At 48.9% G+C, this 25,483-nt stretch overlaps 2 protein-coding genes across 3 annotated transcripts in view; one reads left to right on the top strand and one right to left on the bottom strand.

Moving 5' to 3' along the window:
* Nucleotides 1-510: 510 nt before the first annotated feature.
* On the bottom strand, nt 511-15,893 carry Rab35 (RAS oncogene family member Rab35). 2 transcript variants are annotated; one of them, XM_037236479.1, is made up of 6 exons: nt 15,715-15,893; nt 11,806-11,876; nt 11,251-11,425; nt 10,580-10,704; nt 3,231-3,355; nt 511-1,925 (listed from the first exon to the last, which is right to left on the bottom strand). In XM_037236479.1, exons 2-6 carry the CDS (start codon nt 11,855-11,857, stop codon nt 1,797-1,799), a joined length of 606 nt encoding a protein of 201 aa, XP_037092374.1. In that variant the 5' UTR covers nt 11,858-11,876; nt 15,715-15,893; the 3' UTR covers nt 511-1,796. The 2 variants fall into 2 exon arrangements, with proteins under 2 accessions (XP_037092374.1, XP_037092375.1); XM_037236480.1 differs by lacking the exon at nt 15,715-15,893 and adding an exon at nt 13,465-13,561.
* A 707-nt stretch (nt 15,894-16,600) lies between these two features.
* Nucleotides 16,601-25,483, top strand: part of Rabex-5 (Rabaptin-5-associated exchange factor for Rab5) — a 23,246-nt gene continuing 14,363 nt past the window's right edge. The window contains exons 1-3 of the mRNA XM_037236032.1: nt 16,601-16,713; nt 20,834-21,010; nt 21,820-21,983. Of these exons, the coding sequence (XP_037091927.1) occupies nt 20,877-21,010; nt 21,820-21,983 (298 nt within the window). The 5' untranslated portion in view covers nt 16,601-16,713; nt 20,834-20,876. The remainder of the gene's footprint in view (nt 16,714-20,833; nt 21,011-21,819; nt 21,984-25,483) is intronic.

Below are 25,483 nucleotides of genomic sequence, written 5' to 3'. Positions count from 1 at the left end.
AAGCAGTGATGCAGTGCCTACGGTTGCAATGGAAAGAGCCCCGCACGATAGATGTTTTCTTGGTGCATTATTCGTGGTTTAGCGGGTTCATCGCTCATTGAGTATCTGCGGGAAATTAGTTTCAAGTTGCGCACTGATGTACTTACCTGGTACCTCGAGTATTCTTTTCATGGACTCTGACCATTCATCTGCGAACCTTTCGTCAAACAACGCTCTAATATTGGAAGAACTAACTTAATAGAATATCATCGTGGACACTTTGTGGCCGGATGCGTTGATTTGCCCACCCTGGATGCCACCTATCATGCATCAGATCCATGAAGCTACTCGCCATGCGTTGCAATGATGACGAGACGGTGACAAAGCACGGCTGCCGTCTTTTTTTTGCATGCAGTTACACACCGCCTAGACCTATGTGCAATATTCAGAATTGCCCTCGTCCTAATATTCTAGGTGGACACCCTATTGGGGCGGATGCACACACCGCATGCTGTGGAATAAACTGACGGGTTCGCATGGCGGTATTGCTGATGTATTTTAGCTCAATTGGATTCGTTGCTGATAAAACAACGCACGGTGGTACGGCGTAGAGAATATGGCGACACACAAGCAGAAGGGTGCGCCCGCTCCGCTGCCCCGGCGCCCACGGTCGGCAGCGGGCACCGGCCAGTGCAGCAGGCAGGCTCGTCGATCGAGCCGCTGCACCTGGCGGACACATTGCGACTGCCACGCAGGATGGAACAGAAACCACAGATTGCCACGCAACCACATCACACGTCCGTCAAACATGCGTCAATAATAGATTCGCTTTATACGCCGCCCAGATGCATATGGTATCTCACGTCTACACTGCACAGGCAAGAAGTCCTCGGAAAATTCCGTCTTCTAGGCGGACGCATTAAAAAGCAAAAAATGGCATACAGACTCTGAGAATAGATAAATCATATCAATCAGCAGTTTGTCATCTTAAATCAATACGCTTTGGGTTTTGGTAGTGCACGCCAAGTACCAGTAGCAATAACGCAAATGTGGCGAAACAGAGGCGCAGCGAATGGCTGTAGTGGTTGCGTCGTAGCATCAGTCCAGCAGGCTATAACCCAAGTTTCAGAAATCCGAAAAGAAACGACCCATACTGATCATTTCACCGTGAAAAATGGGCCGAATGATAGGATGTTTTGAACGCTGGCATCTCATACCAGAGGGCGAAGGAAGCTTCGACGCTTGGGCGTCGAGAAAGCGGTACAATGCATAATCGGGCAGTGACCTTGATACTCCCATATCACGAACAGCGCGCTGAAGCAGCGAATACACATCGATACCAAGAGAGTCGGTAATTGCTATCCATATACACATTCCCAAATCACAGGGAGCCCCAGTCGCACGGACAACAGCCGTGGCAGCTCGAACCCTGCCGCGTAACGCCTCCGCCGATCGACCCCACAGTCCCGCCTCGCGCTCGGGGGCGCACGAACGCCGCGCCCGATCAGCCCGAGGTCGTCCGCCCCGGCGCGCGTCCGGGGTCCGGCGGCTCCACAGACCAGCTGTCCGTCACTAGCCGGCGGGTCGAGCAGGAGTCCGTTCTCGTCTTGTGCCACGGTGATCCCTGCCCGTGTCGCGGCCCAGCGGGTGCTTCCGGCGGCGTCGGCGGCCATCGCGCACCGGCTCCTCGCGCGCCGCTGCCAACGTGGGCAGAGCGGCCGGCACAGTGGCTGAGTACTGGCGACGCCGCGCCCGCAGACCGGCCTCGCCTGCGCCCCACAGAGTTCGTCCCGCCCGCGCGCTGCACGGCTCGTGGGTTAGCAGCATTTCTTCTTGGACTTTGTGTGCTGCCTTCTCACGTGGATTGTGTCGCTATTGGCATTCGACTGCTGCTCCTTCTGTCGCTTCTTCGACTCGAGCACCTGTCGGGTGATGGCTTCAAACATCTGAAACAAACAGCACTCCGTCAAACTCTGAAAAGGACGACGCAATGGATATATGCATGCGCTTGAGTTTTTGGCACGTACCTTTCTATGAGGTCAATATCGAACTGAAGTCTTCCGTAATGCAGAATGTTATCGCAGAACAAACACATAGTGCAAGCCAGGGTATATCACGCAAACAGCCATGACTAAATTTTGGGAAACCTGTCATAGTTGGAGCTTTTTCTTTCTAGCAACTTGTCGTTCCATTAAAATGCAACACAGAAACATAATCATATGGACGTGTACCGAAGAAACAAGTTATGCCACCGAAATGCGACAACGTATACCAATATGATGCAATGAACCGACCTTCCTCGTTTAGGACAACATAACACAAAAAACTGAAATTCACAACACGTTCAGTTCCGGTCACATTCAACCTTACCGTACGTTAGCCTTGGGTGACGTGTGTCATCTTATGTTGTGCATTATAAGCACCAATATTGTTGTCATTGGCGCCTTCATAATGGGAAAAAATAGTAACATACTTCAATCAAGACAAGGTCACATATTTTAGGGTGTGGCAAGTAACTTATATTCTTCGCACGACTTACTAAATAGCATTCTGCTTCAACGCCAACGCCGTATGAAGGCTAAGAGCAAGCACGGATGCGTGAACCGTTGCAGCGCGCGTCCTAACGCACACGAACATAAATGCAGCAGTTATGCAGTGGATAGTGATGATGAAGCAGGAATCTGACCTTTTTTGCAACTAAAGTAACACGCACCTGTCAAAAGGATCAGATGATCAAGTGAAAATACCTGGTCTTTCCAGCAAAGGTCGGCAGCCATGCACCGAACTCTGTGAGGCATGTATCTCGCAGCCATGGATAGAGAAAGCGACATGGCAGGCCTGTGCGACGCAATGTCGACGTTTCCTTTTTAAATAACACCCTGTTCTGGTGGTCTTGCTACCCATGCATTCCAAGCATTCTTCACTCCTGCTCAAGCCCCAGCATGCACCACCGGAACACCACAAACTAACGCTGTCCCAAAGTTCGGCCATGCACCACTGGAACTCAACCCACTAACATTGTCCCAAAGTTCGGCCATTAGATAATACATAAAACAGTGTGCATATGTAAGAGTGCAGATTGGGGCATGTGTTAAGTGCAGAGTGGAGCAAATGTAAAAAAGGCATATGAACAGCTTTGCAGCATCATTTGGACCGACCACGTGGTCTGCACGCCACTACATTGCAGGCACAGACGAATATTTTGCAGTGCATGGGGCGGGAGGCGGGAGACGCCACAAGCACGCACGCACCTCGTCTACGTTGATGTTGTCCTTGGCGCTGGTCTCGAACAGCCGGATGCCCATCTGGTCGGAGAAGCGCTGGGCGTCCTCGGTCAGCACCACCTTGCGGTCCGGACTGTCGTTCTTGTTGCCCACTGGCGGCAGAGCGAGCGGCGCAGCGCCGGTGACACACACCGCAGGAGGGGCGACACCGTCATCTCGTCCTATACGGCGACACACGAACGACTGCAATGCACGCCACAGTTCGATGACCTCTTCAGCCTCCGTGCTGCAGGCCTCCCCACAAAACACTTGAGCTCTGGTGAACGCGACTGTGGCTAACACAGTTCGGTGCATCTCGACGCAGCGCCGCTCCTGGCCTCGTCGCGTCGCATCACAAACATGCACCCTTGTGACGCACGTTTGTGCTCACATGGGCGCACAGGCACGGCGCACGTACATGACGCACCGACAATGACGATGATGATGATTGGGGTTTTAGGGCGCGTCGACTTCTAGTCATTTTGCGCCCATAACAGCTAAGTGTTTACCGTGGCGTATAAATGGCTGTGAATCCTACGCTTCTCAAAAATGAAAACAGCTGTCCGGTGCCAAGCATGCGAGAATCGTCACCAATAAGGTCTGAAAAGGTAAGACCTGACGCATCTCGTCCGAAGTAAAGTGCCCGCTCTTCTCTGAACTGTGGGCAAGAGTGAATAACGTGGCGAACCGTAAGTGGCGCATCACAGCGAAGACATTTAGGGCGTTCTTCACCGCACAAAAGGTAGCTATGTGTTGCGTGCGTGTGGCCAATTCGTAATCTGCTGAGGGTTACTTCTTCGCGTCTCAACTTACGTGAGCTTGAAGACCATAGACCCAGTTGTGGCTTGATCATCTTTAACTTATTGTTTACAATGGCGTCCCAGCAGTGTTGCCATTTTCCCTTCACAAAGGTCGCGATTGCAGAACAAAAGTCCCTTGCCGGCAAGGGTAAAGAACGGGTGCAAGGTGCACGCGTTGCCCGTTTTGCGGCCGCGTCAGCACGCTCGTTACCTGCGATACCCACATGACTCGGTATCCAACATAAGACGACAGTTTTACCAGCAAGATCCAGCGCTGTCAGGCGAACTAAAATATCCTGTATAATGGGACAAGGTGGGTTATAGGTTGTCAGAGCCAACAGGCTGCTCAAAGAATCGGATAAGATCACATGTGAGTTGCTCTCACCAACTTCGATGAAGCATAGGGCTTCACTGATTGCAACGAGCTCGGACGTGTAAACTGAGGCGTGTTTCGGTAAAGAAAAGGACCGGGTGGCTTGGTCATTCACAAATGCAGCACCAACGCCGACCTCCGTCTTGGACCCTTCAGTATACGTGGCTTGAAAACCTATGTACGACCCGATGTGCTCCAGAGCCTTCGATCTCAGGTTGCATGGGATCGCTCCCTGTTTGCTTGTGCATGAAAGGGATACATCCACTTTTGGTGAGATTAGCTCCCATGGAGGCACTAATACCGGACGCGACCTTAGCACACCACGCAAATTTATGTTGCTTTCCCGGAACAGCTTCTTCATATGGACACCAAATAGAATAGCGGACAGACTTCCGCTACTTTGGGACTTGCTTTCCACATCACGTGAGTGAGTGGAGTGAGTCGGTGTTGCTCGGTGAGTCGGATGGTTGGGAAATTGAGCCAGCTTGCAAAAGTACCGCATGCCAAGCATTTCCCTTCTCAGTGCCAACGCCGGTTCATTAACTTCCACGTTAAGGCTAGCAAATGGCGACGTCCTGAATGCCCCCGTCACAATGCGTAATGCGGTATGGTGCACGGTGTCTAATAAACGTTTGGAGGAACTCGGCGCGCGGTCATAAATAAAACAGCCATAGTCAAGTTTCGAACGTATAAGTGAGCGGTATAGCAGTAACAGTGTTCTTCTGTCCGCTCCATAAGATGTTCGAGACACATACTTCAATATGTTCAATGCTTTAAAGCAGTTGTCACGTAGGGTTTTCAAATGTGACCCACACGATAACGGTTATCAAACTGCAGACCCAAGAAGCGGGTACTGGGTTCGTTTGGGATGGTCTGGCCGTATAGCCTTAAAGCCATAGCGGGGCATTGACGTCGTCTGCAAAAGTGCATAGCGACTGTTTTCGAGGTCGAGAAACGTAGTCCGTTTATAACGCTCCATCTTTCCAGGCTGATCACAGCCAACTGCAAGCGACGTTCCAAAGAGGCAAAGTTTGACGAGGCATACCAGATGGCGACGTCATCCACGAAGAGAGAGCGGCTGACCGACTTTGGAAGGGAGTCACCAATATCGTTAATCATAACCGCGAACAAAGTGACGCTCAAAACGCTACCCTGGGGCACGCCATTGTCTTGTTGGTGCCTATCCGGGAAGTGTGAGCCAACACGAACTCTGAAAGAACGATCGGTCATAAAGTTCCCTAAGACCGTGTCCATGGCTCCTCGAATGCCATAATGAAAGAACTTTTTCAGGATGCCGTAACGCCACGTCGTATCATAGGCTTTTTCAACATAAAAAAACAGCGCCAACATGTCGCTTTTCCCTAAAACTGGTGCGAATGTTTGTGTCGAGAACTATAAGATGGTCAATGGTACTGCGATTTTTCCTGAATCCACACTGAGCAGCCGTAAAAACGTTGTACCGCTCCAAAAACCACGACAAGCGCACATTTACCATACGTTCCATCAACTTACAAATGCATGATGTCAGTGAGATAGGGCGATAGTCAGCAGGGTCAGCCCCACTCTTACCAGGCTTGATCATAGGGACAATATGTGCCTCACGCCACGACTCCGGAAAACCTCCATTCTCCCAGAGATTGTTGTACGTCGCTAAGAGGGCCTCAACTACTGAAGTGGGAAGTTGCTTAAGCATGGCGTTGTGAACTAGATCCGGACCCTCTGCCACATTGCGCAGCGATCCGATCGCGGAAATAAGTTCGGCCATTGTAAAAGTCGGTTATACGACATCTGCTCCGTCGCGCTGAAGTCGACAGGGGATGCCTCGCAGCGGATCCGGTGACGCATAAACTGCGGGACGGCATTGCCGTTACCACACCGTTCGGAGAATGCGCGGGCGATGTCATTTGCTACGTCAGCTGGGTGTATAATGTCACGTCCATTGATACGGAGCACAGGGTGTGGCGCAGACGAGTGCTGTCCCGCAATGCGTTTGATCCGTGACCATATATTGGATACAGGTGTTTGGCAGTTTAGTTGGCCGACGTACGATCGCCACGATGCCCGCTTAGCCTCTAGAATGGTACGTCTAGCAGCCGCTCGTGCTCGTCGAAATGCAATAAGATTCTCAGTAGTACTCCGACGGTCAAACTTTCTAAGGGCCCTCCTACGTGCACAGATTGCGTCCCGGCACTGCTGTCCACCATGGGACAGGAGGACGACGAGGGCAGCCCGACGTCCGCGGTAAGCACCCTTCTGCAGACCGCAAAATCAGCGGTGTCAAATCCTCTACCGACGGGGGTTCACTCGCTGGCTGCATAGTAAGGGAATGCTCGATCCTCGCTTGAAACTCAGTCCAGTCGGCTTTTCTAAAATTCCAGCCCTGTGGCCGAGAACCAAGAAAAACGTCAGCCCGGTACTTGATCAGATGGAAAAGTGGTCACTTCCCACTGGATCGTCTGACACCGACCAGTCAAAATGGTTGATCAGTTGTGGGCTCAAAATACTGCCGATTGCCGATGCCTGTCCTGATGGGAGTGTAAAATGGGTACGCGTGCCCGTGTTTAAGAGGCACAGCGGTTCTTCATGTATGAGGATTTCGCAGCGTTTCCCGCGAGTGTTGGTCTTGACACAACCCCACGCTGAATGGTGAGCGTTAAAATCACCTAAAATGAGGACAGGCGGCGGAAGCTGAGCCACCAGGTGTCTCAGATGAGCAGACGGAAACCCGGTCCCCGGAGGCAAGACGATTGAGCATATGGTGATCGTATGGCAGTTTAACAACACTTTGACTGCGATAGCTTGAAGCTCAGTATTCAAAGCCAGCCTTTGTGCACACACGCTGTGGTGCACGGTTAGGAGAACGCCACCATGAGCAACAGGGTCAGGTGGTAAATCTCGCCGCCAAACAGCATAACCCGAAAGACTAAAAACGCTGTCGGGTGCCAGTTTTGTCTCCTGGAGACATATCACCGCCGGGCGCCGCTCGTTAATGCATAGTTGGAGATCCTGGTAGCTTGTTCGGACGCCCCTACATTTCCACTGTAAAACATTCGTCATGGAGCTAAGAGGTCAGGACGGTCGTTAGCTTCGTATCACTCCATGGTATCGACGCCTACCGGAGGACGGGGGGCATGTGTTTGGGTCGTGAGTGTAAAACAGACCTACTTTTAAAAATACTCGGCTGCGCCGGCCACAGCAGACCCAGACGGTCCAGCTACGGGGTGCAGGGACCCACCAAGGTCTGATCCCACCGACGCCGGCCGGGTCCTGGGCCGAATACGTGGGCTGCCGTCTGTGGGCGAGATTGGCCAGGGGGGGGGGGGGGGGGCACGCTTTTCCGGGCGCCCCACTCTAGACGGGGACGGCGCCGGCGAAGCCGTGACCCTAGATGGCGACGCAGGAGGAGGGCCCATCGGTGGCTTCCGAACCTCGGATCCACCAGGGGCCTCTACGCGTCGCCTGGGCGGTGGAACGACTTCCCCCGCGGGAGCACGTCCCTGATCCGCCCCCGGCAGCCGGCTAATCGCCTTCGTCCTCTCCTGCTCAACTAGACGCGCTCGCTTGGCTTCGCGGGCGCGCCTATAAGCTTCTTGACGCTCCATCGTCTCTGCTACACGTTCACATGCACTGGTGAGGGGTGCCTGTGATGAGGAGACCGGTGGTTTCTCAGACGAAGGAGTACCGGACGGCGCGCGAGGGCTGCGGCCACGCCGAACCGTCGTCCACCCGTCATTTGTTGGCGATCCAACTGGTGCCGAGGGGGCCGGCAGCACGGCGGCCACCGACTGCTCGGCTGGTGGGGAGGGAGCTTGGGGTGCTGGCTGTGAGTCCTGGGCGCGTGTTGAGGGTACAACTGATAGGCCAAACGATCTCAAAAGTTCCAGAAATTGAACAGCCGTCATGTTCTCGATCACGTTGGTGTGCGGCAACGAAGCTTTCACTTTCGATGCGTACGATGTTTTTGGGTGGGTCTCGTTATAAAGTTCTCGAGCCTCACGGAATGACACGTTTTTAGAAGTTTTGATTGATATGACTTCATCCCCCTTAGCGTAGGCTGGACATGCACGGTCGTAGGACATGTGCGGAACCTGGTCCTTGCCGCAGTTGACGCAGTGGGGTTTGTCAGAAATACATTTTTCGCTCATGTGCTTGAGGGACGCACATTTGTCACACGCAGCGCGGTTCCGACAGTTGGGTTTCGTGTGACCAAATCGCTAGCACTGATAGCACCGCATGGGGTTAGGCAAAAATGGACGAACTTTTACGCGGACGTATCCCACACGTATCTCGGATGGTATGTCGGGACGACTGAACGTGAGTATAAGGTTGTTCGTGGGCACTAACTCTCCTCCCCTTCTGACAAGAATCCGTCGAGCGGCGGTCACTCCAAACTCCGAGAGCTCCTCCACGATCTCTTCTTCGTCAACGTCACGCAGGTCAAAACAGTTCACCACGCCCCGGGACGAATTTTTCGTGTTATGTGGCGTCGCCGACATTGACACTGTTTTTTCGCGTTTGCCAGCTCCATCCCGAACACTGTACGAAAATTCAGTTGCTTCCATAGCCCGACTCGCCTCCAAGTCACCAGCAAATTCAACTTCTATTTTTCCATCTCGGAGCTTGTCACATCTTATAATTTTTCCAAATTTGTCGCAGCCATTTCTTCTCTGAAACGGTGACAGGGACGCCAGCCTAATCTCGTCACTTCCGCAGACGAGGATCCGTGGTCCGAGGATAGCAGATTCGCCTCTGCACCCTGGAGTTGTCGAGGTCCGCCCCCCTTTCGGAGGACGGGTGTTTTTAAAGGTAGAGGATGCCATGCAAAAAGGGGTTTACATTTCGGCACCGGGGCCCCCACCCACCACGGAGCCCAACTGGGGGACGGCCCAACACTCCCTAGGGAGGTGGTCACCGCCAGGGCTACCCCGGTGCTATACGGGGCGAACGACGCCTCCCACACAGCCAGGTGTAACCGGGGAGGCCCCTCCCCGTCCTGACCGTGGTTCAGCGCCGCCGCCCCTTGACCCCTTAAGCCGCTGCGCGCGGCCAGGCGCCCCAAGCGGAGACCCGCAAGGGGCACCCAACCGCAACGCGAGCGACAAACCGCTAGACCCGTGTGGGGCCCCACGGGCCCCCCACGCCCCCGGATATCCTGGCCAAAGTGGAGTGTTGGGGCGCACCGTGACTGACCCGCACGACGCGCCCCTCAGCCACCAGAATCCGATCAACCCGGGGACGTGGGCGAGGGGGCACGGCGACCCCGATAAAACGAGGATGAGGAGTGGTGATAGGGCCGGATGCGGGAGCGCGGGTAATGTGGAGGGAGCGGGCGGGACAAGGAGCAGGAGCTCACGTACCGGCAGGGTCGCTACGCCCTGAGAGGCACAGCTTGCGCTGCCCACCCGTTACCGGAGCTGGGGCCCGAGGGGGCGCTAGTCCCCTACACCGACCGAAGCCAGTGCCCCTGCGGGGGACGCACCGACAAACTGACCGTCTGATAGTCTATTACAGCAAGCGCGGATTACACCTCCCGGGTGACTGTGACAGATACGAGTCACGACACCCCGAAGAGGCTAACAGCCAGCTTTCTTTAGCTGACTCATACTATGGTGATCCTTAATATGTGAATCCAGTGGAATTTAAATGAGCTTAGTCTCTCAGACATACTGATACTTTTATGATGGCACAGATAAGGAGCTTGTCCGTGTCTTTTTGGCCGAGGGCAGTGACCACCAGAAGGATGAAGAGAAGCTGTTCAACTTTGTTGGCAAGCAGGTCATGATGTCAGATAACTTGTTACTGTGATTTGATAGCTGGACACAAAATAAACATGGTCAAAACTAACGCCAAAAACTTAATTATGCTAGCAATCCTCAAGACGGACAACCATTTTGCTTGAAGGCGTCCTTTGGAGGATCAAGGGTGGCGTAGGCAATAAGGGCGAAGACCTGTACGCCGGAGCTCAATCGATTTCGAGCGCCAACTACAATCCAGTGGGACAGTAACAACAGAGAGCACGCTGGTGTCATGGTTACGGGCGGCACGTACACCGTAATACCTAGCAAAAACACTCCCAGATAAGCACAATACACGACCATCTAAACGTTGCCATTCATGGGCAATAACCTTATGACATGTGTTCAACAGTATGACAAAATGCTCACCGAGTATTCTGTCAACAACCTCGCAGTTCTGCTGTATCTCATGCAGCCACCGTTTCACGTTGCCGAAGGAGTCTCCGTTGGTGACGTCATACACAACTATTACGCCGTGCGTACCTCTGTAGTACCTGTAAGAAAAAACTTTGGTAACACGCGTATGCCAAGCGATTAATCTCGAAATTGGCCTCGATGCGCTCCGTAGAAAAGCTCGAACCTGCAGCGGCGGGATACTGGCTCATCGATATCTCAGAACTAAAACACACAAGACGTCACAACCGAATACATCAAACACGTTTCTTCCTTGAATGCATGATGACTTTTGACATTAAAAATGCACCCGTAAGCGAACTTCCATGGAAGGGTGCGTGTCTTGCCTTTGCGCTGAAAGGAGTATGGCAAAACTGAAGACGCCATAGCTCGGCGTTATCACAGAACTACAGCCAGCAGCCAGGCTGTTGCGAGACTTAATATCAGCTGTTTTAATTTGTGTCACCTGAATTACATGCATCGTAAAGAAGACCAAGTCAAATTAAAAGTTGGACAGATCGAAACCAAGTGCTGCAGACGTTTTCTTACTATTAACAAAATACGTTCTGTCGCTACCACAGTACCCAGGACTGGGCTCTCGTCAGGAGAAGCCAGCATTTGCCGACTGCTCCGGTCAGTGCACGTACGTGGAAGTGATAGTTCTGAACCGCTCTTGGCCGGCCGTATCCCATATTTGAAGCTTGATCTTTTCACCATTGACATTCATCGTCCGGATCTTGAAATCCACTCCTATGGTCGTTATGTAGTTTCCTGAGAACGTGTTGTCGGCAAAACGCACCAGAAGAGAGCTCTTGCCAACACCTACCAGGCAGAGAACAGAATCAGCGTTATGAATCGGTAGGTGAACACTCTGGGGACTGAGACTCCACGTGATCCACTCTCGGGTGATATTTCCATCTGTGCAACCAGCAAACTAATCACTGTCACTATAGGTGAAAGGAAAGAAAGCTCATGACAGCCCTTGCGAATACCCCACACCAAGCTTGCTTTTCACCAGAGGCCAGCAAAACTGAGACTTCCTTCCATTGCACAGCACACAATATACCAAAGCACTCATAGCATACAAACCTCATCAATGGACTGTCTCAAAGCGAGGTGTAGCGATGACATGCAAAGCAGTTTGACTATAGTTGGTGACACTGCTGTTTGCATAGCCAATGCCAGCAGCCTCTTGTGCTTACCGCTGTCGCCTATGATGAGCAGTTTGAAGAGGTGATCGTATTCTCGTGCCATTGCGGATCGTTTATGTCAACTGTAATGACAGAAACTATGTAAATAGATGGACAGTGAGAGGGTTTCTACATATTGCCTTCCGCCACAGCTGAGGACATAATTGACATGGAAATATGAGAAGCAATACTGCGAGGTCATGTGAAGTGCCTGCCAGGTAAGGGCTGCGTCAGTACCATGCGCGCTTCATCAGTTTGTACAGCTTAATCAAATGTACACTACACATACCTTTAACTGAGCCTTTGTACGTACATTACACCATACAACTTATCATTCGCTGCAAAAAATGGTCACGCATCTTTCTAAGCACCCTGCCACACTAACGCAGTGTGCGATGGTTGACACACGTCGATGGTGGTTGAAACATTAGCGACTATACCGATTTCGGAAATGTGCGTTTGCGTATCTTTCGGGGGCGTCGTTTCGCAATATGAGTTGGAAGCTGAACAGGAAAAAAATGATGACACACGCGTCCAAAACATGCCACAGCGGGTTTCTCTCGGATGAGGCCCCCTTTGTTCTCAAAGTTTGGGGACTGGAGCGCGGCCAATGGAAAAGGGAACTACATCTCTGGAATTCTCGTCGCCTGGCGACCCGCCCCACGTACAGGATTGATCAAGTGTGGCCAGTTCCGCGAATTTCCACAGCTGGTGTTGCAAGATGTGAGCGGAATAGGCTCTTTGTAGGTGACAACCCAACACAATGCATGGTGAGCACATAGAATATGTAAACAGACTGATCCTGGGATTGCAGACACAAAAAGTAGTTAAGGAAGTAGACAAAACATGGCAAAAAAACAGCTTCTTCACAAACAAAACACCTTAATTTTCTTAATTTCTTCTAAGTTCCCAAGTGTGTCATCTGTTACCAATTTTGGCCATTGGGGGAGGGCGTGGTAAAAATTCAAATCCACCCCTCTCCCATAGATCCACCATTGACTGGAAACATGGCTTTTTAAAACAGAATTGCTGCCCTTGCTTCATTGTTTTGTAGCATAAACACATTCCACCATCTTATTGTAATAAAAAGACATTTAACACATCAGTGAACACAGTGGCAGTATAGCTCTTTAATATTTTAAGAAAGGTGTGTGCAAAAGTGCAGGTTGGTCGGAAGGGTCAGTGAAATTAAGTGGGTCATTTGACTAGCATGCTTCTGGCAAAGCACAAATGCCTGTTTTTAATTTCTTAAGTAACTTTTCTCACAACAAGCCATTCAGATAGCATCAACTGATTGCAGAGAAACTACAGCAATGCATGAGAATGTCAGATGTATTTCAACACATTCTGGATTCCTTACTACCTTGGCAGATCCAGGACAGTGCAGTTCCCAGTTTAATTTTTTGTTGATATTTTGACAAAATCCATTGCAAGGGTGACTTGGAGGTCCAGGTTATTGTGAAGTGTAGCTTATTGCGCAAACCATGATCATAAAATCCAGTGCAGCAATTCCAGTGCAAAGAAATTTTGATAATTTTAAGGACTGTGTTATTACAATGGTGTTGTTAAGGACTGTGCTGCTAGAACTGTGTTATACAGAACTGCAGAATACCCTATCCAGTGGCCAGCTGGCCAAAATGAACATGTTCATTTGCTAGGACTCACACCCACCTGTTTGCTGACTCAGTAGAATGATAAGTACTGAGTTCCCTCAGCTGCTGGGGCTGAGGAAAATCTCACTTCTTGGTTGAAATGACTTCCCACTCCTGACATGGTGGCACACTGTTATTTATTAGGTAATTAGTGCCTGCAGAGGAGCTACATGCACCATCTTATTCTAACACTTACTACACAATTGCCCCAGACTTACCAAATGCATCTGACATTCTGGGAGCTCAGACTTGTTAGATATTCTCAGAAAGAGACATCACTTACCAGATTCACTGGTTATCAGGTAGAAAAATGGGTTTTGGAAACTTCTGTAACTAAAAACAATCACAAAATGAATGTTCTAAATAATCCTTACAAATCAGGACAAATACCTACTTGTGGTATATACTTTCTCTAATGAGATAAGATTGTTACTAGCACCCACAAAATATTCACATCGTTTAGGCAGTCACTCATCACTGACCACTGGTACCTGATGCATGATTCCCAAACCTAAGACACAATGACTATGTCCAAAAACTGACATGAGGCTTACTCTCCCACTACTCTGCATTATGCTTATTCACTGTAACATTGTTCAAAACAGATCATTTGCTATATTTTTTCACAATATTGGAAATATTTGAAATAGGTAGAAAGAAATCAGCATACAGAGAAACACATACATAGTTTTGAAACTGGCTTCATTTATAGCAAGACATCTTGAACCACAAATTTTGTGACATCTTTCACTGAATAAAAGGGATCCAGAGGTAATCTTTCTGGCTTAATGTTTTAGCCATTTAGCCTTGAAACTGCCTAGCAGAATCAATTTGAGGACATTATCACACAATAGGCATGACACCTAACCTCCCAACAAATGTGTGGCTCATAACAGGTTTGGCCTTAATTTGTATGCAGAACAATTCTAAGCTTTGATGTCAAGTTTATTAGGCTATTTCATAAAGGAAGCCCTTTCAAGATAGGTAAATCATCTCAGTTTTTACAATATTCCAGCAAGAATATGTTGGCAGGGCCCACAATATATTGGGGACTCCACAAAAAACCAACAGACAGATCTGGCCATGCCATTATCATGCAGCAAAATCAGTCTGATGGAAAATGCATGTTTGCATGCCTATAATTTGGTAAGTGCTGGTGGTAGTTAAAATTTAAACTGTCTATCTGTCTACATAGTGCAATATCTGTTCAACAAATAATGCTAAATGATCAGAAAGCAGTACAATTATATAATCATACACCTAAAAATGAAATAACAATATCACACCAGTGCCAGCACTCACAGCACATGAGAGGTGAAACAGATAAAACTGATTGTTGATTGGTCAACAAGCCAGCTGAGCATGGGCAGAGTCTCCTAATATGCATGCTATCTCCTAGTTTGGCATCAGAAAAAGGCAAGACTAGGTAAGGGTTAGATTATGCTGAATTTCAATTAAGTCTCAGGCAATTATTCAAATTATTATGCCAGTAATAGTGTTTTGGGCTGGAACTTTAGAGCTGAGGTAGTCTACTCACTCATGCACTGTGATGCATCATTGTAGGCATTTAAAGCATTATGCATGGTATATGCACAGCAGCACCTGATTTTAAGATGTCTGATATGCATGAGTTTTGTTCTCCTATACAGCAATATACAATATTTTTCAAAAAATAACTTATAAACTGGACAGAACAATGTGGAGGTCACAAAAAGATCGGAGGTACTCACCCGCACAGTTTATGCCTGGAGGTTTAAATATTAACCATGACTGTAGCACCAGATTATTCCAAATATGTAACTATCAAGCAAAATTTTGTGAACATTACACCTTCCACCATGTCCAAGGGGCCCAGCAGCCATCTTACCATTTTTTTTCAACAAAATCATCCATAAAGATATGATCAATTCCATGTCTTTACCATTCCATTTAATGCCAAGTTTCCTCACATTCAATACAGTAGCTTCAATTCTGTACAAATTGACTTAACTCATGATGAAGCAGAACGAAATGTGTTCCCACTTTCACTATGCTTTGCTGAGTAACCTACAGGGCCAAAACTGGATTTTGTTATAACAGGCATGGGGCCATGACCACTGCATGGATGTGATCAATACAAGTACCATGAACAAAGGCCAAAAACCGTTGAGACAGCGTACATCAAATAAGATGTGTCCCGCAGTCCTGTGCCCAAATTCACATGAGCTGACCCTACATAACGCAATCCGTAACGCAACCCCTCCCAAACCCAGATATCCCCTTGCTTCACCTGGATGGCTGAGTGACGGGCTGGAACCGAAAACGGCCTCCAATATTCTGCTTTCGGATTACTCCCCCTCTTTAGCATGAATCTTTATGCGCGCTAGATATTTGGCAGTCGCACATAGCACATCCCAAACCACAGGAAACACTCATCACACATCCGTGATGAGACAACTATGGAAGGCGATGTCAAATCCGGCTAGTGACACCAAACATCTAAAGGGCTGCCTTGAAGTGTTTTGGGGCGGCGATGAGGAGATGCACGACCACCTTGTTTATGATATGAATCACAAGCATGTGCAGCAAATTATTTCGGATTAATATTTAGGCAGAACTTAAACGCACTAAGTTGTATATGTGCGGCCTCAGGGATCCCCCATCCTCAACTTCTCAATCCACATTGCCGCTGTGTAGCGCCAATGTGAGGATAGACTCCGAATTCCTGTTAAAACCCTTAAAATGGCCCGTGTGCTCAATAATATAGTGAGAATAACCTCCCATGTAAACCACATGCCATTCACGAGCGTGCAGTGCAATGTTTGACTCGACCTGACCGGTGCCGCATAAAAACTTGCGACCCTGTCATTCCTTCATGTTTTGCACCATGCATCATAAGAATCAAAAATAATTTATCGCAAAAAGGGAAGTTTTGTACGATGACTTGGCTGGCCATGACGTGACTGAACACTCCCAACGTAACCCGATCAGAGCTAAATCAGTTTCGAAATAAGATACTATGCAGTACTTTAGTATCATCGTCTTATCAAAGCCTTCTGCCCAACTTTAAGCAATAATGTTGGTCCAAACCTTCCACCACCAATCATAGCAGAGAATGAGCAATACAAGTGGTATTGTCAACCTTTGATTGGCTAGAAGTGCCAGTAAAATTTAATTAGTATCATATGGAACAGAATGTTTGATAAACGTCGACCTTCTTGCCTATACTGGCTAGTACACCGATTCTCCAGCGGGGGAGGGGTCGGCTTGTTGTTGCGTCGTGGATTGGGTAAGTGGGTAGTGAATAGTTTGCAGTGACATGTGGTGAATGATTTTGTCAGGTGCGGCTGCATGGTAGCTCTTTAACACTATCTTGGTCTAGGTAGGGTGCCACGGCTCGTGTGATATGGGAATAAGATGATGTTTAGATGCAATAGTTCTTCCACTATTGACAGCAGTTTTACGAACGCGAGTACCTACGTAGGTATCAAGCTGCCAGAAGTACTCGTGGCACCGAAAGTAACCGGCGTGTCAGTGCAGCAAACATTACAGTGCATGTGAACTGTAAATCTGAGCACTCAGTTTGGCGCATGGTCGCCACAAAGCTCAACAAGGGTGCCAATGTTTCAGGGATTTTGAAGTCACAAAGGTGATCACAGGCAATAATGAAAGGTCCTTTTTCCTTTTAAAAGCTTCAGAATTGGTGCAATTCAGCTTGAGTTTCATCAGCAAGAGATTCAGTGTGCCAGTCCTATGTATGCAGGCACCCAGAGCTGTTGATGATCTTTTTGCAGACAAGCCTGGGTAACTGTCTTGATGGCATGAGAAGCATGAGTGAATTTACCTGTTCTCTGGTGTGCCAACCCTTGCAGAGATATCTATAACATGCTTGGGGTAGCACCATTGTCCATGGGGGTCTTGCCACAGTTTGTGGACTGGACCATTTTGTTCAGCATGCATAAATGTATAGCTGTGCCAGTCTGCAATAAACACCAAGGAATATGCACTTTCATGATTTTGTGTGAGCTTTCATGTGAATTCAACTATGCTGGAAGCCAGCAATGAAAGTGGCTTCCAAAGCTTAGTTATCAGTTATTTTCCAGACTTAGGGTAAGCAACATGTAGCTTTATCTTTAGCTTCCTTGGTTTTCAATCCTGGGTTGAAAAAGGTTACAAATATACACCAGCATCGCACACAATATCCCAACACATTAAAAAGGTTGAGTAATAACAGTGACAACATTTCATTCATATCATGCGACTTGTTTAGAGAACAAATGGCATGTTTAGATGAAATCATTATTGAAGCATTTTTAAGAAGGTAAATGTCAAATATTCATGTTTAAAAAGTTCTAGCAAAGGATTGCTGATCTCCAGTTACCACACAACCAATAAACAGGGTAAAAAATGTATTCACAGGGAATGGCACTGGACATTCCCTTTGGGTGGCACTCAACATCCATGTAACATCAGTATGATGTACCTTGTGCTCACATGCAATAACCTGAGGTGAGACCAATCTATGCTCATTTTTCAAAAGATTTTTGCTCAAAAATGGTTTCAGGCTATTTTTGTCTGCAATTACCTTCACAATTTCATAATTCCCTGAATCATCAGTTCTCTATGCACCACTCACGATGGAAATTGGTGACAACCTTGCACTGAATTAAAACTTGAAATGCTCAGGACTTACAGGGTGCATGCCCTGAAATGCCTACCCAGGACACACTTACTGCTATTCTGGGTATGTTCAGGGAGGCATGTCATTATTTGCAGTCTGGGCTAGTGGTGGGTGTGGCCTACCATGACATTCAGCTATTGACATGCCATGCTGAATATTGGGTACTCATTGGCTGCACCTTATTTGAATATAACATTTCATGCTTAAGTGGCAAAGGAATTTGTATCTTGACATTTGATAGCTTGGAAGACTTGCATCTCCATTGCTTCAGCAGAGACAAGTATAAGGCATGTAGCTGGATCTAAGAAGATATGGCCCTAGATTTGTGCCTTAGATCCTCTCATGAAATCTTTGTATTAGATTCAAGATCTAGCATTCATCCATGTAGTAGAGTGTAGAGTTTTCAGCATGATGATAATGCTTGATGCAAGATACTGCTTGCATGGATGCTGGCTCCTGGCATAGGGAGCCACATGCACTGAATGTACACACATGCTAATGGGAGACAGAGTGAGATGAAGGCTCCTAGGGAAAAGCTTTAATGCGGGATATACTTCATGCCTGTAATGACACAATGTGTCACAGTTTCTGCATCTGCATCTAAGCTACCAGGAATAGAAGTCGTGTTTTAGTTAGTCAGTGTTGTCATAATTTTGTCCACACCTAATTGTTCATAAGTATTAATCCTGTGGGCAGGCACAAATGTTTGGGAAGACTTGTTACTCTGCTTGTTAACACAAAGCACATCTCAACCACACACCTCCTCCACTATGTTTGCACACACCCTCACTATCAGATATCAGGTGGGAAGGACTAACTTAGAGCTGGCCACTACATAATGAGGCTGATGAGTGTCATCTCTATGCTCTTGCCTAAGGATTAATCTGATTCATAATTTGGCATATGCAATAGGAATTTGATAACACCAAGATGGTTGTGCATCACTGATTCTAGTGTCTAGAATTTGGTTTTACCTGTGGGGGAGAGGGAACAAAAGCTGCTTATTTAAAGCTAATTATGGGAGCAAAATGATCCCATTCAGTTGGGTTAGTTGCCAAATACTTGCATTGCCAGACAATTCTTGAACAAGGAATTTGTCATGCACCTAAGGCTCCTAGAGTATGCTTGCTATAATGCTTCCAGAGTAGTGCCATTCTGCTGCTGATGTTATTTAAGCATGCTGTAATGCGGTTTGCTTGTAGTACACATATTTTCCATGGGAAATTTATGGCTGCCAAAAGATCTCAGGCCAAAAATACTACAAGACTCTAAATCACAGCCTCTAATCATGATAAGATTTGATGAATGATGCCACCCTGCATCCAAGAGGCACCCAATCAGTCTTGGTGATCACCACCATCTAGACATCTATAAAACAGTTGAAATAAGGAGATTTGATGCCCTGCCAAGATGCAGCATTTCCTCCTCTGATTGCTTCTGACACTGTAACAGACCAGTCTGAGATTCAGTGTGTTTGGTATCATCACTACCCAAAACAACAGATGTCCACAGGTGGTCCTGCTGTAACCCACACTGCCACTTGGCCTCCTATTGCCATCAGTGATACACATTATGCACTTCATCTGGTGGACACCCCAGAGTTCACCAATTTGGTGTTGAGTGTTCAGCTCCCTTGGTATGGATTGGCTGTATGATGTTACGCTGACAAGAACAGCATATGCTCACTGTTGAGCTCCCCAGCTATGGACTGGCCATGTGATGTCATCCTGACAAGGACAGCATATGCTCACTGTTGAGCTCCCCAGCCATGGGTTGGCTATGTGATGTTACGCTGACAAGAACAGCATATGCTCACTGTTGAGCTCCCCAGCTATGGACTGGCTATGTGATGTTACACTGACAAGAACAGCATATGCTCACTGTTCAGCTCCCCAGCTATGGACTGGCCATGTGATGTCATCCTGACAAGGACAATGTATGCTCACCATTGAGCTCCCCAGCTATGGACTGGCCATGTGATGTCATCCTGACAAGGGCAGTGTATGTTCACCATTGAGCTCCCCAGCCATGGACTGGCCATGTGGTGCTATCAGGACAAAGACAGCACATGCATAAGCTGCCCTCATGGCCAACAGCTTTGCACCAAACATTTTTCTGGTTGATTTGAGTGATTGAGTTGAGAGATGGATTCTTAGAGCTGCGATTACTGGCACAGGAACGCCCGTCGCGCCTGTAGTCAGTGATGAGCCAGCATCACAGTGCTAGTTGCTGATAGGCAAAATAATGCTTGTCTGGTGCAGGCCATCCTCACAGGCCTATTGTGTGTATTATATTAGTTATGCTATATGCACATACTTTACAAACAACATGTTGCTGGAGCAGTCAGCAAAATGGCTTGTATGGCATGTTATGGCGAAATGTACCACTTGTGTGTGCAATCCTATTTATTTGGTTAAAGCCGCCACTACATTCTGACCCCTGTAAGCTCACTCAACTTTCTTTAAATTAAGTCAAATAAAGTTAACTATTGTCACAGTAAGCAGGTTAAATCCGCGAATGTCTGTCCGTAAATCAGATCGATTACAATTAATCAGAAAATCAGAGTCTGGGTTTACCCCTTTTCACACATGCTGCTCATGAGGCACAAGCCATGAGGTGCGTTCGCATAGTTCGTATGTTGACTGCGAGGGCGCAGGTGCATGCCTGGCACATGAGACGTGCAACCAGTTTGTGACTTGCGCCGATCGTACGTCGTCGCGTTTCGCAGGCACTGTCCACCATGTCGCGGCCCAAACTGCACATCCAGCGGAATGAACTCTTCTGCAAGAACCTCTGCGGGATTTTTCGGTAACCCGCAGTGGGGCGGCTTCTGCTCCAAGTGCTACCGCGAGCTGACGCAGGGGGATGCGAGTGCGGCGGTGGCGACCAGCGGCAACCGGAAAGCGTATGTCTCAGCCAGCCTCGGGTGCCGTGCTCAGCAGTGTTGCGTGTCGATGCTTGTTCATGAACCATTGGGGTCAGTTCAGGTCATTCAAAATGAAAGTGTGTTGTTGAGTTCCTGTTCGGTTTGCACATTGTATGCTTCCGTGGGACGTGGGAGCCATCAAGTCCCAGTTATGCGTATGACCGTCGTGCTTACGTGATGCCAGACGTGGGGGATTAGTCTTGCGCAAGACACGAATTGGCTACACACACGCGATATTCGACTATCTGCTATACGGTGGGTAGCGACCTCACTGCTCCCGCTCTGATGCGTCACTTGCGGTTCGCCACGTTGTTTACCTTTGTCCGCATTGCAGCGAAGAACGGGTATTTTATTTCGGACGTGATGCTCCAAGTCTTACCTACGCGGGCGTTATTGGGGACGATTCTCGTGTGCTTGTCACGACTCAGCTGTTTTCATTTTGACAAAGGTGGATTTTTTGCCATTTACATACTGCTCTAGTCTGCTATGAGCGCAACTGCTAATAGCTGCTATGAGCGCAAAATGACCTTGGTTGCCAGCGCACGCTGAATGTAATCATCATCATCATCATCATCACATAATCATAACTTAGTCCTTATACCTTAACTTCGAAGCCGTCGTAGTTAAAGCCAAATGTAATAGTGCGAGACCACACATGGGTAGCAAACATGCTTGCCCCTAATCGCCACCATTGTATGCAGATTTTGCGTGATAAAAATGAGTATGCAATTGATGAATGACCTGCCATTGTGGTTATAGAGTTTCAGGACAGAATGGCTGCATTTCAGGTCCGGTAACGATGCAGCCAAACAAAAATCAGCGTTCACCCCGACACAGGAAGCGGCTTCCAATATGTCCGTCGGTACAGGATTCGGGGGCTTTGAAGAAAAGAAAAAGAAGTCGCTCAAGATTGGTTTCTTCAAGAGGTCAGCAAAACTCAAGACTAGTCCCGGTATGTATCACTGTGGCAATATAATATGATGATTCTAGAAGTTGATGCTTTAAGTAAGAAGGGATAACGTATTTTCTTAAATTGCTAATGTATGTGCCTGTGCGTGCGTGCGTGCGTGCGTACGTGCGTGCGTGCGTGCGTGCGTGCGTGCGTGCGTGCGTGCGTGAGTGCGTGCATGTGTGTGTGCACGTTTACGTACGTGCGCGCGTGCAGGTGCATGCGCGCGCGCCGTTTACGTACCCGCGCTCAGGCAGTAAGCAGGCATCCCCCTTAGTTTTTGGAAACATCTCCTGTACCACGTGACCAAGTTGTGGTTTATTGAGGGTTACCTAAGTGAAAAACAAAGCCTCTTTGCACCCTGTCTGAAAGCTGTTTTCTTCATAAAGAGAAGGAGAGGGAGCGAGAGAGGGAGAGGGAGAGGGATAGGGAGAGGGACAGGGAGAGGGAGGAGGTACAGGGAGGAGAGAGAGAGAGGGGGAGGAGGAGAGGGAGAGGGAAGGAGAGAGAGGGAGAGAGAGGGAGATGGAGAGGGAGAGAGAGGAGAATGGAGAGGGAGATGGAGAGGGAGAGAGAGAGGGAGAGAGGGAGGGAGAATGAGAGGGAGAGAGAAGGGAGAAATGGGGAGAGGAGAGGGAGGGGGAGAGAGGAGAGGGAGGAGAGAGAGAGGGAGAGAGAGAGAGAGGGAGAGAGAGAGAGAAGAGGAGAGAGAGGGAGAGGAAGAGAGAGAGAGAGGGAGAGAGAGAGAAGGGAGAGAGAGAGAGAGAGAGAGAGAGAGAGGGAGAGAGAGGGGAGAGAGAGAGAGGGAGAGAGGAGAGAGAGAGAGAGAGAGGATAGAGAGAGAGAGAGAGAGAGGAGAGAGGAGAGGAGAGAGAGAGAGGAGAGAGAGAGAGAGAGAGAGAGAGAGAGAGAGAGAGAGAGAGAGAGGAGAAGAGAGAGAGAGAGAGAGAGAGAGGAGAGAAGAGAGAGAGGAGAGAAGAGAGAGAGAGAGGAGAAGAGGGAGAGAGAGAGAGAGAGAGAGGAGAGAGAGAGAGGAGAGAGAGAGAGAGAGAGAGGAGAGAGAGAGAGAGAGAGAGAGAGAGAGAGAGAGAGAGAGAGAGAGAGAGAGAGAGAGAGAGGAGAGAGAGAGAGAGAGAGAGAGAGAGAGAGAGAGGAGAGAGAGAGAGAGAGAGAGAGAGAGAGAGAGAGAGAGAGAGAGAGAGAGAGAGAGAGGAGAGAGAGAGAGAGGAGAGAGAGAGAGAGAGAGAGAGAGAGAGAGAGAGGAGAGAGAGAGAAGAGAGAGAGAGAGAGAGAGAGAGAGAGAGAGAGAGAGAGAGAGAGAGAGGAGAGAGAGAGAGAGAGAGAGAGAGAGAGAGAGAGAGAGAGAGAGAGAGAGAGAGAGAGAGAGAGAGAGAGAGAGAACTGACAAATGACTTAAATGTCTAAGCTTTACGCAAAACAAATGTAAAGGAGACTTGACCGTCCGCTACCGTACAATGGGTTTCGCGGGTTTGTGCATTCCTCGCAACTTTTTTGGTTACTGTGTTTTTGGGGTGTCAAGCTGCTATAGATACACATTTGTATTCAATCTTGTGTTGAATCTAGGTCAGTGGCCTATTCTGACCTTTAAAGAAATCCGTGGACCATGTCTGCGGTTCCTGCCATAAATCAATTCGAAATAAGCATCAGAAACTACCTCCTAAATCAAGCTCTCGAGCAAAAAAAAAAAACAACTGTTAGGTTTGGTCTCGGTCTGTGGTTTATGCCTTAACATGAGTCAATGAAATTGGTTGTATGTTTAAATTCAATGGGTTTACCGCATACAAACCATCTCACATATATATTGCTTCGTGTAGCAGTCCCTTGTTGCGTCACATCAACTGGGTCCCTTGAAATGCCCTTCGCTGACAGCTATGGCCTGACTTTGGTGCGCCATCGGTCAGCAACCTCACGAATTAGATCGATTGTTTACGTCAAACGATCCGCTATTCGATTCCCTACAGCTACGCTAAGTTTGGTGCGGCTACGCCGCGTTGCTCGGAAATCAGTCTGAAAAACCTTCGGGAAAGGTCAATTTGATTCCCCGAGCGCGTGTTCATGTTGACAGGAACCATCGTTGGGAAACCAGACACATGGGACCAAGATGATTACGTCACCAATCACATGTTTATCACTATCACTTTGGGTCACCAATCACATAGGTCAACCGGGGTCCAGATAACGTGTAGTGGATACTTGAATATAGCCTAATGAAGGACCCATTTTCATCATATCATTATCATTTCGTTCACGACTATCTAACCTCTGGGTCATGATAAGCCATCCCATAATGCACGATGACCACAAACCTGCATGTGAAGTTACTTGCATGCTTTAAATTGAATGCTAACTCTGAGGGCAGGGAAACCCTCAGAATTTGGGAATATAACCATAATGTATTGCATACAGGAGTAGTTGTCAGTACTGGTGGCAACTCTTAGATATTAAATATAGCGTACTGTTTCGCTGCGACGGTTTCCTTGAAAACGCCAGGCATGAACCTGCAGGGTTTTTAATGTGCTCTTGTGCTGGCAAAGGCGGCGAATCTGCTGAAGTGTGATAATCCGCGTGTGTTCAGCGCTCCTCATGGCTTTGCTCCACTTCAGTGTGAATGTGCGATCATGTATCTGTCTGTCGCGTGCCTGTATGCGCATGACGTATGCTCCACCTGCCATCTTCGTCCCTTTTGGCTTGCAAGTGGTCGTTATTTAGTGTTCAAAAGCTTGGTATGGGTACTATAACGTATTTTGCGAGGGATGGCCCATGATCAGGTTGGTAAGGTCAGCCATTGCAAAATGGTAATCGCAACATGGCTGGGTGGGCTCTGGACTCCGTCCGCAGGGAGAGAAACGCCCAATTCCCACGCCTGCGAGGCGGCAGCCAGTCCTGCGCATGTGACGCCCGCCAGTGCGCTGGCGTCCTCTCCCGATCCTCTCCCGTCTGCCGTCTGCGGGGCGGTCGACGCCCGTCCGCCGCCCAGGTATGCCAGCCGTGCCGTGGCCGAGTCACTGGCTCAGCTGGGCCGTGCGTCAGCCGGGCGTGGCCGCGGGGTGGCCGCCAGCAGCAGCAGTGACCGGGCGCAGGTGTGCCCGCCGGTCACATTGCTCCGCGTCGACACAACCGACCGCCGGTCTGTGGCCGTGGCCGGCGACGAGGCGGGCAACAGACGAGAGGCGCAGACACACGGAGTGTAGGGCCCGTCCAACGCGCTGTAGAGGGTGACTGTGCGATCATTGCTCGTGAAACTGGGAGTGGGAGGCAGGCTCCGACGGGCGGAGACGCCGGCGCTGGCGGGAGCCGTCAGTCGCGCCCGCCGTCGCGGTGCGGCCGGCAGCCATGGGAGCTCGCTATCGGTGTGCGTGCTGATACTGTTCGTATGTCTGCGATTGCTGCCCGCTCCATTACGGGTCCCGATAATCTGCCGGTGCACCATAAACTCGGTTCCGCTCAGGGCCGCCGGTGACGCCGACGATACGCCTCCCCGA

The sequence above is a fragment of the Pollicipes pollicipes genome, unplaced genomic scaffold (assembly GCF_011947565.3).
Source record: "Pollicipes pollicipes isolate AB1234 unplaced genomic scaffold, Ppol_2.1 Scaffold_7261;HRSCAF=8764_pilon_pilon_pilon, whole genome shotgun sequence".
Classification (NCBI taxonomy): Eukaryota; Metazoa; Arthropoda; class Thecostraca; order Pollicipedomorpha; family Pollicipedidae; genus Pollicipes; species Pollicipes pollicipes.
Note: the sequence above shows the minus strand (reverse complement) of the source record. Positions and strands in the feature narration are given on the sequence as shown.

Bases quoted from the DNA above. Each gene is read 5' to 3' on its own strand.
- Rab35 (XM_037236479.1), bottom strand. From the start codon at position 11,857: ATGGCACGAGAATACGATCACCTCTTCAAACTGCTCATCATAGGCGAC. The intron at 11,426-11,805 runs GTAAGCACAAGA...TCTGCCTGGTAG, and splicing joins GCTCATCATAGGCGACAGCG to GTGTTGGCAAGAGCTCTCTT. The intron at 1,926-3,230 runs GTGCGTGCGTGC...TGTTTGTTTCAG, and splicing joins ACAACATCAACGTAGACGAG to ATGTTTGAAGCCATCACCCG.